General features: G+C 34.7%; 1 protein-coding gene across 1 annotated transcript; it reads left to right on the top strand.

Annotated features, from left to right (window-relative positions):
* The first annotated feature begins 3,754 nt into the window (after positions 1 to 3,754).
* On the top strand, positions 3,755 to 12,214 carry LOC113760070 ((S)-N-methylcoclaurine 3'-hydroxylase-like protein). Its single transcript, XM_027302644.1, has 4 exons — positions 3,755 to 4,639; positions 5,653 to 6,067; positions 6,164 to 6,219; positions 11,774 to 12,214. Exons 1-4 carry the CDS (start codon positions 3,755 to 3,757, stop codon positions 12,212 to 12,214), a joined length of 1,797 nt encoding a protein of 598 aa, XP_027158445.1.
* Positions 12,215 to 14,772: the final 2,558 nt, after the last annotated feature.

Here is a 14,772-nt window from a genome sequence, read left to right as displayed (position 1 = left end):
ATTTGTTCCATTGATTACTTATTGGAACTCACTCCTATAACTGGAGAAATAGATGGATACTTTGACGATGTTTCAGGACCTTTCTTAGAGTAATCCCAAGTTCCATGTTCATCAAAAGTTACATCCCTGTTAACAATCACTTTTCTTGTGTTTGGATGAAACAACTTATGCTCCTTAGTCTCATGACTATAACCAATAAAAATACACATCTATTTTGTCATCCAATTTCTTTCTTAAATGATTTGGAACATGTGCATATGCAAGACAACCAAATACTTTAAAGTGAGAAATATCCGATTTCATGCCAGTCCAAATCTCCTATGGAGTCTTCCTAAAATTGCATCTGGTAGCACATCTATTCAAAACATAAATAACACAAGACACTACTTCTGCCCAAAAGGATTTATAAATATCTTTGGAGTGCATCATAGATCTCACCATGTCTATCGTAATCCCATTCTTCATTTCTACCACGCCATTCTAATGAGGTGTGTATCTAACCGTCAATTGGTGCTTTATACCACTTTTTACCAAATAATCATGACAAACTTGAACTTTTTAAACACATCACATGCATCAGATTTATTTCTAAAAAAATACACTCAAGTATTTCTATTGAAATCATCAATGAAAATAATAAAATACTTGCTACCATCATTGGAAGGAATTTCAACTGTGCATAAATCTGAATGAATCGGCTCACGAGGGCTAATGCAAGGAAAAAGGACCTCAATGAATCAGCCCAACAACTAATTTCTTTCTTGCAAGAAATTTCAAACTCTCAAAATTCAAATGCCCAAAACACATATGCCATAGCTAAGAATCATCACAAGTCATGAAATTAAAGTAAGGTAAATCACCATCGTTAAGAAAAAGAAGTCACAAATGACTACGGTTTATTTTTACGTTGACAATTAATCCCAATTTTTCATCACTTATTGTGCCATCACCATATTTAAAATGTAGATCATAACTTTTTTCAAACAATTGTCCCACACGCAACAAATTATGATATAAACACATAAAAAATATCAGATATATAATTCGAAAGCCCATCTTGCAAGATATTCTAATTTTCCCTTTTTCAAGAATAGATACCCTTTCATTATTTCCAAATTTCACATATGTATGAAAAGATTTGTCCATATCAGAAAACATCTCCTTTTTACCACACATATAACTATTACAGCCAGAATCAATAAACTAGTCATTGTCCTTAGATTCTTCAGTTGCAGAACTAGAAAGCAACAAAGTCTTCTGTCTATCACCACTATTTTCAGCCACTGTAGCATGCACTTCTTTATTAGACTAACATTTATTCTAATAATGACTAGTTTTTTCACATTATAACATTGAATATTGGATCTATTACGTCTCTAAAAATTATTTCATTGATTCTGCTACTGATTATTTTGTTGGCCTCTATTAGAATTATTTATAGGTTGGTACAAATAATTACCTCTACCACGACATGAAAGTTAACTCTGCCTCTATGTCCTCTGACTCTAAAATTCTGGCCCTTTTGATTTGTAGATGTACAATTCATCTCCTCTATATCTGATGGCTACTGATTCAAAGGCATCTCATACATCCGCATGCAATTCATCTTCCAATTCAGCTAGTGACAATGTATCAAGGTCCTTTGTCGCTTCAAGGTCCGTCTTCTTGGTATGAAATTTGGTAGTTAGAGATCTAGGACTTTTTCAATAGCTTTAACTTTTGCCAAATTCTCACCATTGGACTCCATATCATTGACAATTTCTTTAATTCTACCAATAAAATTTTTAACTAGCTCCATGGATTTCATTTGGGCCAACTCAAATCTCATTTTTCTCACATTAGCAGTACCTTGATTTGAGTTCACTAAAATTGTCCAAGCCTCTTTTGTCGACTTTGCATGTATGAATTTATTGGCTACACGCAACTCGACTTTGGTATTGAGATAGTGAAATGCCAGGTCATCTATGTGTCTACTTTTCTCTAACTTTGTAACTGCATTACTTGATAATTCTGTACTTCTTGTTGGTTCCGTGTATCATATTTCCACAATATTCCAAATTTCAATTACCATAAAAACTTCTCCATCATCGACCTCCAAATCTCCAAATTGTTTTCACCATCAAAGATAAAAACATGATAATATTGTAAATAATGTGGATCCATATTTCAATTTTTGAGGATCTCATGCAAAGCTCTTGTACCACTTTATAGGAAATTTACCTACAGAAAAACAACAAATAAATCTCACAAACTCAAATTGAGTAGGCAGCAGAAACAACAAAAGACAGCGGCACAGGCCAAGAACAAGAAATACGCACAGCCACAGGGAGGCAATTCACTGACTTTATTGCTCAATTTCTTAACTGTCAATATATACGTAGAGCGTGGACCAACACGTATATATAGATAGCTGAGATTCCTAAAGCATAGTTTCCGAACCGCAAAGGAATCAATTACACAATTGGACTTGACTTAAAAACCTCTACCGACATAACTAGGAGACCAGGACCAAACAATATGGAAACTAATAATAATAATAATAATAACAATCTTGATTTAATTCTTGCACACATGTTTATAAGTATAATATGTATATATATTGTTGTTAATAACTATATATTTATTTAATCTATAAGCGGGAGCTGGGACGGGCACTTGTGGCACTGTCCTCATGGCTATCGGAGGAGGGGCAGGGATGGTTACTGTTCCTGGCAATCTTGTCAAAAAAAATTGTAAGGTCCAGATTTCATCTTATATCTCGTTTTTAACAACATGCGTGGACCCACAAAATTTTGTTCCAGAGTTACGCGTTATTGAAAGTAAATTACACCGTATGCAAACAGAGTTATGCCGTGTGCAAAATGCACATAACCTTCACGAACGGTTGCAGAAGCAACCGTTCTAGCCTCCGGGTCCATGGCCATCACTATTATAGCAATTGTACGTCACTATCGGAGGTAAGCATAATTTTGAAATGTAAAAGGAAATTCTCTTAATTATTATCCTATATTTAAAGTGTGAGGGAGGGGTTTGATGTAAATAAATTATGTTATTTAATGTATTGGTTAGTCTACCGTTATTTCTAAAGATAATTACATCAATCTAACTACCCATCTCTTTACAACAACTCCACATCTCTTGAATAACTACCACTTTCCTATAAAAAAACTGCCACTTCTATTTTTTTTTTTTGGTTGCCTGCCACGGTATCCAGGGCTTTGCCCTGACTAATCCGTTGGTCGACCCGGGTCGCACACCTGGCTGTGGTGGGTGAGTCTCCCAACAAGGGTAGTTGCATACGCTAGGTTTTGTAACTGCCACTTCTTTGAAATACTAAAACAGATCAACTATTTTATACTACTACTTTCTAATAAAAAATAATACTAATCATTTATAATGTCTTTTTAATAGTTGTAAACACATCGGGTGTGTCTCAACCACTAGTATGTGATAAATTTTTGGGGAGGTGATTACATGAAATTTAGTCAAAATTTGAAACCCAGCAAGTAAAAGGATGCAGCCTTGCTCTTATATATATATATATATATATATATATATAAGGATGCAGCTAAGAAGCAAGCCGGAGAACATTTTGACTTGGAATAAAATAATTCTACAAGTAAAATATCCCTGGCACGTGGGGTATATTTAATAGTAGTGGTACCTCATCATTTCTGATTCCAATTATATATATAATCCAAAAGGAGAACAACATACAAAAACCACACTCAAAATTCAGAATTTGACAAGAGATATGGATACAATAGCATTAGAAGTCACGAATAGCAACCAGTATCTTCTCTATGCTACTCTCTTTATGATGCCCATCCTTCTTCATGCCTTTAGCAGGTGCAAAGCTAATAACAGCTTACATCTGCCCCCCGGCCCTCGTGCATGGCCCATCATAGGCAACATACTCGACCTAGATGGAGAAAAAACACATACATGTCTAGCGAACCTTGCCGAAATTTACGGTCCCCTGATCTCCCTAAGATTAGGCTCAAAATTGATAGTAGTTGCATCTTCCCCAGCAACTGCTAGAGAAATTTTGAAGACACACGACCAGGCTTTATCTGGTAGGCTTACTTTGCGTATATCGAACGTGATTCCAGGCGTTAAAAGTTCTATGATCGTACTATCCGCGGAATGTAACCAAAGATGGAGGTTTTTACGTAGCACTGCACGTACCGAGCTTTTCTCCTGTCGAGCTTTAGAGTCACATTCGAAGCTGAGAGCTGAGAAGGTCCAAAATATGCTAGATTTTTTGGGTTTAAAAGGAGGTGCGGTGGTGGCTATTGTGGACGTATTATACGCTACAATTGTCAATATTTTGACAAATACCATGATCTCCAAAGATATAATCAACCTCAAGGATAACGTGGGTGAGTTGAGGAAATTTTCGAGGTCTCTAGTTGAGCTTGCTGTGCCTAGTATGGCTGACATATTTCCTTTGGTTGGTGCTTTGGATTTTCAAGCTAAGCGAAAAGCAAGGGATTATAAGGAAAAAAATGAAGCTCTATGGGCTGATACTGTTAGCGAGAGAAGAGGGAAGCAGGATTGTGGTACATCCGGAGCAGATTTTCTAGATGTTCTCATTCGACACTCATTTGATGATTGTGAAATCTTCAACCTCTTCAACGTATGACATCTCAATCTTGCAATTGGTTCATTTTGTTTAAATACTGTTAATTTGATTCTTTCCCATGCTCACAAATACTAACGAAATCAAAACTCGATATTTCCACCTTACAATAGGCAATGTTTGGCTTAACAACAAATCTAAACTTTTGAATTTTTTGAGTAAAACTTAAACCACAGGAAGCATTTCGCTAAGAATTACTTGGTTACTATAATAAAATACATAAATACATATACATATATATATGCATGTATGTATGTATAAGACACACATACCATATGTAATCTTTTTCTATTTGTTCATTTAGCATCTTCATTCAACATGAAAGCTCTCATAGGCATGACAAACAACCCGAGGACTCATTAAAGCTACCTATTTCCTAACAAAATAACTTCTGATAACTTCTTTCTTTTTTTTTTTCTGTATATCCTTCTTATTTTCATTTTTTTTGCAGCTACTATTTTTTTAATTGCCCCTATTAGGATAAATTTCACTAATGGACAAAGAATATACTGGGTAAATCTTTGTGTCTCTTGATCACCCCTTGGCCTTCCCAACACGTGATATCAGAGCGTGTGGTTAGGGAGAACTTGTGTTTTTATCTCCCACTTATACTGTGATATAATTTGTGTCGGCAGGACTAGTAAAAGTGATTTTTTTTTTCAAAACCTAGTTACAGTAATCTATTATAATTAGGATCAGAGACAAAATAATTCCGATGATGAAATTTCATTTCGGTTCCAAACGTTACATTATGTTAGTTAAACATTGAGGTTCAAAGAGTTAGAAGTCATGGAATCAAATCTCAATAACTTGGAAGTTTAGTCTAATTTTATGTCACTATATATCCCGCCGTGTATGCTTAGTTAGTTGTAATCTTGATTAGTTATTGTATTGATGCTCGTTTTAATCTTGATATGTTAGTTGTTATATGAAACCCCAAATTGCGAGTTATATTTGTAATCATAAAAGAAAACAGAAATGCTCATTCTCTTGGTATAATCCATATGCAGGAGTTATTTGTTACTTCTGATTCGGTCAGCACCACGCTTGGATGGGCGATGTCCGAGCTAACAAAAAATCAGGATGCCATGTTAAAACTTCGTGATGAAATCACAAATGCCATTGGAGGAACAGGCTTGTTAAGTGAGAGTCAACTGGCCAAGCTACCATATTTGCAAGCTTGTATAAAAGAAACACTGAGATTGCACCCTCCAAGCCCATTTCTAGTGCCTCATTGTGCAGTGCAATCTTGCAAAGTGACGGACTATGATATTCCAAAGAACAGCTTGGGGGTTGTAAATGCATATGCTATTGGACGAGATCAAAAGACTTGGGAAGACCCTTTAAGCTTCAAACCAGAACGTTTTCTCGGCAAGAATCTGGATCTCAAGGGAACTCACTACGAACTTTTACCGTTTGGTGCAGGTAGGAGGAATTGCATCGGATATCCATTAGCTCTGAAGCAAATTCAATTAGTCCTTGCTTCATTGGTCCATGCATTTGATTGGTTTCTCCCTTCAGGGATGGATCCAGAAACACTTGACATGAGCGACGAGTTTAGAGTACCGATGGGAAGGGCAAGCCCTCTCCTTTTGATTTTGGAAAAAAGAAACGACCTAAGGATTGTATAGTCAATCTCCATTAAATATTTCCCGCATCCTATGTTCAAAATCATGTTTTGATATTCTACAGGTTTCTAAATAACAGTTACACTTATGTATGTTTCCCATGGGAAGGCAAATCTCTCTCCTTTTGTTTGTTGTAAAGGAAAGTAGAAGGTAAAAAAAGGAAAGGCAATAAACTGTTAGAATACCATTGGAGCACGATTGAATCAGTGTATTGCCAGTGTGGGAGCAGAATGGGGTAGGTCCGGTTGGTGTTAGGTGCGATTGGTGCACTACCTGTACAATGTGGATATACGCTTATAGGGACAGATGTGTTTTATGCATTAATATGGTATGTATGAGTAAAATTTATTAGCACAAAAAAGTTATATAAATTTACACCATATAGTATAAAAAATACAACAATCGCACAATTGTACGAAATCTCAAGCAATTGTACAATTGTGGCGTGTTTTGTGGGTGAATGAGAATAAATGTGTGGAATACTATCCCACGGCATTCTGAGTTAGACTCGTTTGTGCCTACTTCATCAAAGAGTTTCTTTGTAACTCTGTTAAAACTCGTTGCATCATCTTTCTCAACTAACTGATTTGTTGCATATAGTTGTTATCGAGCAAGAAAAAGGAGCACCAAAAAACTTAAGAAATTGTTGGCACCAAAAATGAATTTGTCAAAATGAAATACCAAGGTGAAAAGGATTCAATGGTAGAAAGTTGAGACGTAGCCCTAACTTGCCTTAGCATTTGCAATTCCACTTTTTTATTGAAGATGTTGGAGACCATGTTTGACCTTGCAAGTAGCTCAAGAGGCAAATTTTCCCCTTCAATAGAATAAAAGGGTAATTTCACTCTTTATAAATTTAAGTATTTTTGAAATTTGAAGAGCCTCTCACAATATTTATTTCCCCCTTTTATAGAACTAAGAGCTAATTTCTCTTTTTATAAATTAAAAAGTTCTTTACAATTTGAAGGGACACTCACAATATCATCTTTTACTTTCTTTATATCTTCAATAAGCATCCTCTCTTATTTCCATGTTTAAGGAAAATCCCTTTCTTTTGAATATTTTCTCATTGTATTAATGATTCTTACACAGGGCAATCTTTTTTCTAATTGGCTGATAAGGCAGCCCACTATTAGCTTGTATTATTTTCCTCAATGAAATATAATCCCAAAACTTTTAGTCTTTTAGCAAGTGTTAATTACATTTATCTCCCTTAAGGTTTGTCCATCTTACAAAAAGGATCCTGTAGTTTGGCCAAATAACGCAACGCCTATCGTTGTCAGTAACTTTTGCCCAACTCTGTTAACAGTAACTGATTTAAAATATAAAATTTGAAACACACTAAATGAACATTTCTTTTAACAAAAGGGGAAAAAAAAGGACCAATAGATAGAGAGAAGAAAAGAATATAAACAAAACCAACTATTATGGAGGAAAAAAGAAAAAGAACAAAAAAGTGAAGGGAATAAATTAAAAAAGAGAGGGAGAGAGAGAGAGAGAAGAGCAGAGCTCTCAGCCACCCATGCACGCTCAAAAAAAGGAGCATTATATTTTCCCGATGGTCTTGCTTTTTTTGGTTTACTTTGTTGGCTTCTACATTTGGATTGGACCATAAATAAATGGTTCAAGTGTATGGTGTCTGCCGTTACGTTATACTGTCGGGCCGGGCGGCCATTGCCGCGAAGAACTCCATATGAATTTTGGCTTGCTTAGTACTCCAGTAGTTTTCTTTGGCTGGGATTTTTGGCCGTTAAAGCTAATGAAGTGTAAGTATCAGTCTTTGTTGTAGCTTTCAAGTATGAATATAGACTTTTGATATAAATGGCGTTAATATCCCAAATTTGACTTGTGTTCCCGTGCCAAATAGACTACTACTCTTCAGTCTTCTACAAACAAAATAAATAAATAAAAGGGTAAAATGCACTTTACCCCCTATAGTTTAGCGATTTTTCATATAACCTCTCTGTAGTTTCAAAATTTATACATAACTTCTTCATAGTTTGGACTAAAAAATCAATGTGATGGAAAAGATTCTTTGTAACAGAACTCAAAGAAATGTCGAGAATATCCTTATATAAAAACTAAAATGGCTGAAATGACTAAAATATATAAATAAATATACATGACACTTTAATCCCTTATGGTTTTATGTTTTACTACATAACCCCCTTATGATTTAGTACTTTATCACATAACCTCTTTATGATTTTTAAAATGTATATATAATTCCGTGACAAAGAAATACTTTTGACATTTTAGTTGACTTCATCATGGAATGCAAATTCCGTAACTTTGATACTTTATTTCAAATTATAAGGGGGTTATATATAGTTTTTCAAACCACAAAGGAATTATGTAAAAAATGCTAAACCACAAGGGGGTAAAGTGTATTTTACCCTAAATAAAAACTCCTAACTAAACTTATCTTATTTCTATATACAAAATAAATAAATAAAAATAAAATATCACCCTTATCTCTTCCTCCATCACTACCCCCCACCACTTGCCACCATCACTCTCCACCTTTCACTGCTACCCTCCCCTCCATTACCACCTCTCTCTCCTTCTTCCTTCTCTCCCTTCCCCCTCTCTCCTCTGCATTCCGCTCCCTCTTCTCTTCTCACAGCCACTTCCCTGCTTGGTGACCATAGCTAGTCACAGGAGAGAGGGAAGCAGGTGTAGGGAAGGGGTTGCAACCAGATTGCCCCCTTGCACCCCTTCCCCTCCCTCCTGCGATAGATCTAGTCACGGAAAGGAGGTGGAGAGGTGTGGAAACGGGGTCCTGTTGACGAGGGTGCAGTGGAGGGAAAGGAGGACAAAGAGGGAGGGGAAGAGAGAGAGGATGAAAAAGGAAAGGGTGGCGGTAGAAGGTGGAGAATGGTGGTGGCAGCAAGGTTGTGTCTTTTCATAGGTTAGTTTAATTATAGGGGTCTTTTCATAGGTCGCTTATATATATTAGGGTAATTGTGGGCTTGTTTGGAACCTGAGTTTTTACTCAAGTTTGTATTATACTAATTTTGTTACCAACTTAGCTACAGTAACCTAAAAAACTTCTCAAAGTTTTTTATCTACACACTTCAAAATACCTAAAACACAAAAAAAATAAAATTCCCTTTCCCTTTTCTTCTTCTTCCTCCCCCACCCCTGCAATGTCCATATCCCAGCAAGCTGCTAAAGACAGAATCAACATCTTTTCCTACGAGCCAGCACAAATGAACATGTTGTTGGGAGCAAAGTCCAAAGCTCTAAATCCAGAAGCGCTTCATGGATCACTAAAAGTGAAGGAAGCCATATTTTGCCAAGCAGGCCCGTGAAGTTTGTGTTGCGTCCTAAGTCGGGAACAGGAGTTGCAGTCCCGCTGCTTCTGAGAATTTTGTACCATAGCCTTAACTGGTCCCTCCGACAACACGATCTCTTTCCTTCGTAGATATATCATCTTACTCCTCCTAAATATTACCTCTGTTGCCGGCCACCACCTCTCTTTCCCAGGAGAGGGGAGAGGGAAAATTGCAAAATAATAATAATAATAATAAGTGTCTATTGCTGCTTTGTCCGGCAAGAGAAGGAGGAGAGAAGGGAGGAGAGGGAGAGGGAAAATTGGAACAAAAAAAGTTTGGCTTGTTGCTTCATCTGCCGGCAGGTGAAGCAGAGGCGGACGAGGGAAGGGTAGAGGGGAGAAGAGGGGGAGAGGGAGAGGAAGAAGAGGGGTGGCGGGGAAAGGAAGGGGAAGGGGATAGGGGACGAGAGGGGGTGAGGGAGAGGGAGAAGAGGGGTGGCGAGCAGGAGAAGGGGAGAGAAAAAAAGCAAAAAAAAAAAAGGAAGAAAGTTGCTGCTTCATTGGCAGTGTTGGGAGAGGGAACAGGGGAGGGAAGGGGGAGAGGGAAGGGGAAGGGAGGAAGGAAAAGAATAAAGAAAGAAAAAAAAAAGAAAGAAAAGGTAAAGGAAAAAAGTTTTTTCTTCTTACAAAAGTTTTTCTACAACTTCTACAGTTATCTACAGTAAAGTTTTATACAAACACTCAAAAAACTCACCTTCCAAACGGGGCCTGTGTCATTTCATCCATCTCCATTAGTTTTGATGATTTTTGTTGCAGTTTCAAATTAGTTTAAATCACGAGGAACTAGAATGTATGATTTGAAATCATAAGAGGCTTTCCATAGGTTAATTTAACCACAAAAAAGGCTTTTTTGTATTTTACCCAGTACAGACTGTGCCAAAGTTTCTATTAGTCTGACATCATTTTGACTCGGGATCATGCTAAGGTGTCGAAATACATAAGAATATGGTGCCAGCACATCAAGTTCATTAACACAAGGATTAATTTTATTATCTAGTTTTCGGTGACCATTAAATTCATCCATGCATAAACAAATGATTGCCAAAAATCCACTTTCCCTTTAAGAGCCAAAGTATAATAATTTGCGCTCAAGATACTATGATAATTTCAAATACTACTACCATATGTATGCATAGCATCTAAAAAATATACCATTGTCATTTAAATAATTATCCATGTGATATTTTTCATGTGGATCAATTTAGTGAACATGATCATTTTATTAAGTACCTGCATAATTAGTTTTGATATTGATATATTATAGTAAATGAGATCTACTAATTCTTTTAAAAGGAGAAAACATAATCTATGCGAAATCCGTATTCATAGTGTCTCGTATATTAAAGTTATGACTAGATCTATTTAAAAATAAACCCTAGTTAAATGTATTTCATAATCATAATATCATAATTACATTTATATATGCATACATTTATTTTACTGACTCTATCTATTTAATTGATAAAAATATAATTAATAAAATAAAATGCCATTCATTAAATGTAAATAGTAAAGTACATGATAAAGCCCTAGACTTTAGAGCATACATTTTAACAACTTCTTCAAGATCCATTTTCACAAATAGCAATAATTTTTTACCTTTCTCCTTCCTCTTGCCCCGAGGCCCCACCACAAGCAGAAGAAGGAAAACAAAAAAATAGTTCACTTGCTTAAATCATTTTGACGCAGGAAAGTTGCAAATTCACATAGTCGCCCATTTAAGATTAGGAAACTTGCAAAATAAGAAATTCCTTATCGTCTGGAATATATCCTATTGCACAAGCTTGAAATAAAGAAAATTACAGTGCAATAAAACTTAAAGAATAAACAGAAATATTACTTGGCTGGTAATAAAGCACAAATTTGGATTAAGAGCAAAGTTAAAATTAAAGCTGGCCTTTACAGAAAACAGACTACAAGGCAGATAATACCTCCATAGGCGTGAACTTAAAGCCATATTAAAGACTTGAAAACATTATTTTTTCAAACGATTCTTTTGACACTGTAAGCAGTTGAAAATTTAATTTAATTTATTTAGTCAAGATAAAAAAATAAATAAGGGAGGAAGAGAGAGAGTTAAGGCAAAGGGTAAGGAAGCAAGAAAGATGGGCTGCTCCTGATGAAAGGTGGATCAAGCTGAATATTGATGCTGCTTTGAATCAGCAGACAAATAAAGCCGGCTGGGGTATTGTTGCTAGAGATTGGAAGGGGAAGCTGGTTGCTACATGGGCTTGTCCTTCCTTTACATGTTCAGCACCAATACTCGAGAAGGCATTGGCAATCAGAACTGCAATGGTTAAAGCTGCTTTGGAAGGCTGGGGAAGGATCATTATAGAATCAGATTGTAAGGCTGTAATAGATAGAATACTGAAGGATATGGATGATGTGGTTCTATCCACAGTTTTGCAGGATATTAAGCTGCTAAAACATAACTTTGAGAAATGTTGTTTCTCCTTTGTTCGAAGGGAGTTCAACTCTATTAGCCATAAGTCAGCAAAATTTGCTCTAAATTTAGGGTCTGTTGTTGATTGGAAAGCTTGTTTTCCAGTTTGGTTGCTTGATAGTGCTCAAGCAGACGTTGAGGAGCAGTTGCTCCAGGATGTGTAACTTGGTTTTGATGAATGAAATGATGCCATTTTGGCCAAAAAACAAAGATAAAAAAATAAATTAAATTACTCTTGATTAAATTTAATTAAATTAAGTTTGTAGCAAGTCTAGTTGTGTTTGGACTGATATTGGGCCAATACCACGTGGGCCTCAAAATGGAAATGCACGGTCCATTTGGTTTAAAGTGAGTTTATTACTTAAATTGACTCAAGATGGACTACTTGGGTCCAAATTAATAAATAACTGGTCAAAATTGATCAAAACTATCGAACTCGTGAACCTGTTCAAACTGTTAACCATCGATTTTTAAGTTTTTCTACACTAAAGCTCTGTTTGATAAAATTGAATCTGAATTCTGAATTCTGAATACTGAAACAATTAATTTATTGAATATTAAGCACTGAAAAGAGATATATGAATATCTGAATCTTAATGCTGAACATATTTATACTGTTTGATAAACATTTATAACTTAATGCTTAATAAGCTAAATTGTACAATTTTGCCCTTCTATGTTTTAATCCAAAAAGGAAATAGAACCTATGATTTAATTAGCTTAAAATTGTTAGATATGAAAATGACAATATTTATGTTTAAATCAAAGTAATATAAAAGAAGAAATATATTATGGAAAAGTCCAAATATCGGTGCAAATATATTTTTAAATCAGAGTTTGATAAGAAAAGTCCAAATATAAGCAAAAGGAAGCTGCAATAAACAAGTTTTAAATTCACACCAAATTATATAGAAATTTAATTACTTCAATGGAAAAATGTTGACGCAAAACAACAAATAATCTACCTTGGAAATAATGAATTTGAGATCGGTGAGTATGGTAGCAATAAAAAAATTTGGGAGGAAAAAAATGACAAAATTATGCAGGAGTAGAAAGATGGAAAAAGATAAGGAGTAGACAGATGTGAGGAGCATGGAGAAATTGTAAAAAAATCATTAAATAGGGAGAAAATAGAAGTAGAAAGCCATTAGACAGAGAATGTCAGGTTGTTTAATTAGATAAGGATTTTGAATGTAATTAACAAACAAGGATAGATTTGGTAGATAAGATAAAGTAGTTGAAGTAAATCTCTTGATTCTTATCAAATTAAGCATTCAGTTACAATTCTTGTGCTGAAAAAAATACATTCAAATTCAGCACCACTTAATAAGTTCAGCAGAAAAATTTTTATTTATCAAACACCCAAAACATCTGAATGTCTGAATGAATTCAGTTTCAGCACTTTTTTATGTTATCAAACAGACACTAACTACAACTCCAACAAAAAACAAAAAATCTAAAAACATTAATCCCTGAAATTTGCTCAAACTAGCAGTCATCATCCATTTTTTTCCCTCCTAATATCAGTCTCATTTCTCTACCTCTACCTCTACCTCTACTCTCTCCCTTCTTAATTCTTATCCTCCAATTTGCAAAGTACAAATCCCATATCTTTTTTACTTTTCAAATTTCTAGATTTAAGAGTTGTTAGTTTTGCATTTCTTTTTTTTTGTGGTTAATTACAATAGTTGTTGGCTCCATGGCTTCTCAATTTTCAAAGTGCAAACTAATTTTCTTTTCTACAGATTTGCAAACATGGTTTGTTTTGCAATTACATTTATTGGCATATTCCTTGGTAGTGCTTTAGATGTGTTTTTTTTAAAATTTTTTTTGCTTAGTAGGGAAATGGTGGGATTAAAAGTGGCAGTGCAGGAGATAAAGTTCATAAAATTAGTGTATATGGGGAGGCAATTTATGCACATAAAAATATGTATGGAAGAAAAGGAATAATACCAATAATAATAATCTATTAATCACATCACAAGAACAAGGCTCTCGGTCCTTCACTCTTCTCAACTAAATACAATAATATGACTTCCCATTTATAGACTAGATGACTTGATAAACAAATCGTACAATAATAAGAAATTTTCTAATAAGATACTGAATCCTAAACAATAAAACTACCATAACTTGACTCCAATGAAATTACTAAAACCCTAATTTGACTAAAACACTATTAAATACTAATATGAAAATTTCTAAGTTTGAACCTTGATTTAATATGCCAACATATTCTCTCTATCTGTGAAAACAACAAAATGAAAATTGATTTGATATAACTTCTTATGACTACACTATAGGCAAATATGAAAGTCAATTAATGGCGAAGAATTGGGAGAAGTCAAAAATAAAAAGGATTAATATTTTATACACTGATAATAAAATGATTTTTTTACACTGGGAAACTTGAATATATATCACATGTGCATGATTTAAATTTTAAATTTAAACTTATGTTATGTAGTATGATCTAAAGCTACTTGTATAAAAAACTGTTTACATTGATAGCGTATAAAAAGTTATCCAAATAAAAAACCAGAATATATATGCTATCATGGTACCAAAGCTTGAGTTTCAGGTTTTCAGCTTCTATCCTTAATCTTCTATTCATGTTTGAGTTGCTAAAGTGATGAAAAATATCTTTCCAGGTTTAATTGTTGCATTATTTAGCCATTTATTTTAGCTGAAATTAGTCACTTAAATATGATCATTGACATTT

This window comes from Coffea eugenioides, chromosome 2, assembly GCF_003713205.1.
Source record: "Coffea eugenioides isolate CCC68of chromosome 2, Ceug_1.0, whole genome shotgun sequence".
NCBI lineage: Eukaryota > Viridiplantae > Streptophyta > Magnoliopsida > Gentianales > Rubiaceae > Coffea > Coffea eugenioides.
This window is presented reverse-complemented; position numbering and strand designations above follow the sequence as displayed.

Excerpts from the sequence above, each read along its gene's own strand:
- LOC113760070 (XM_027302644.1), top strand. The coding sequence starts at position 3,755 with ATGGATACAATAGCATTAGAAGTCACGAATAGCAACCAGTATCTTCTC. Across the intron at positions 6,068-6,163 it reads ACTTTTACCGTTTGGTGCAG|GGATGGATCCAGAAACACTT; the intron begins GTAGGAGGAATT and ends TTCTCCCTTCAG. Across the intron at positions 6,220-11,773 it reads TTAGAGTACCGATGGGAAGG|ACAAATAAAGCCGGCTGGGG; the intron begins GCAAGCCCTCTC and ends TTGAATCAGCAG.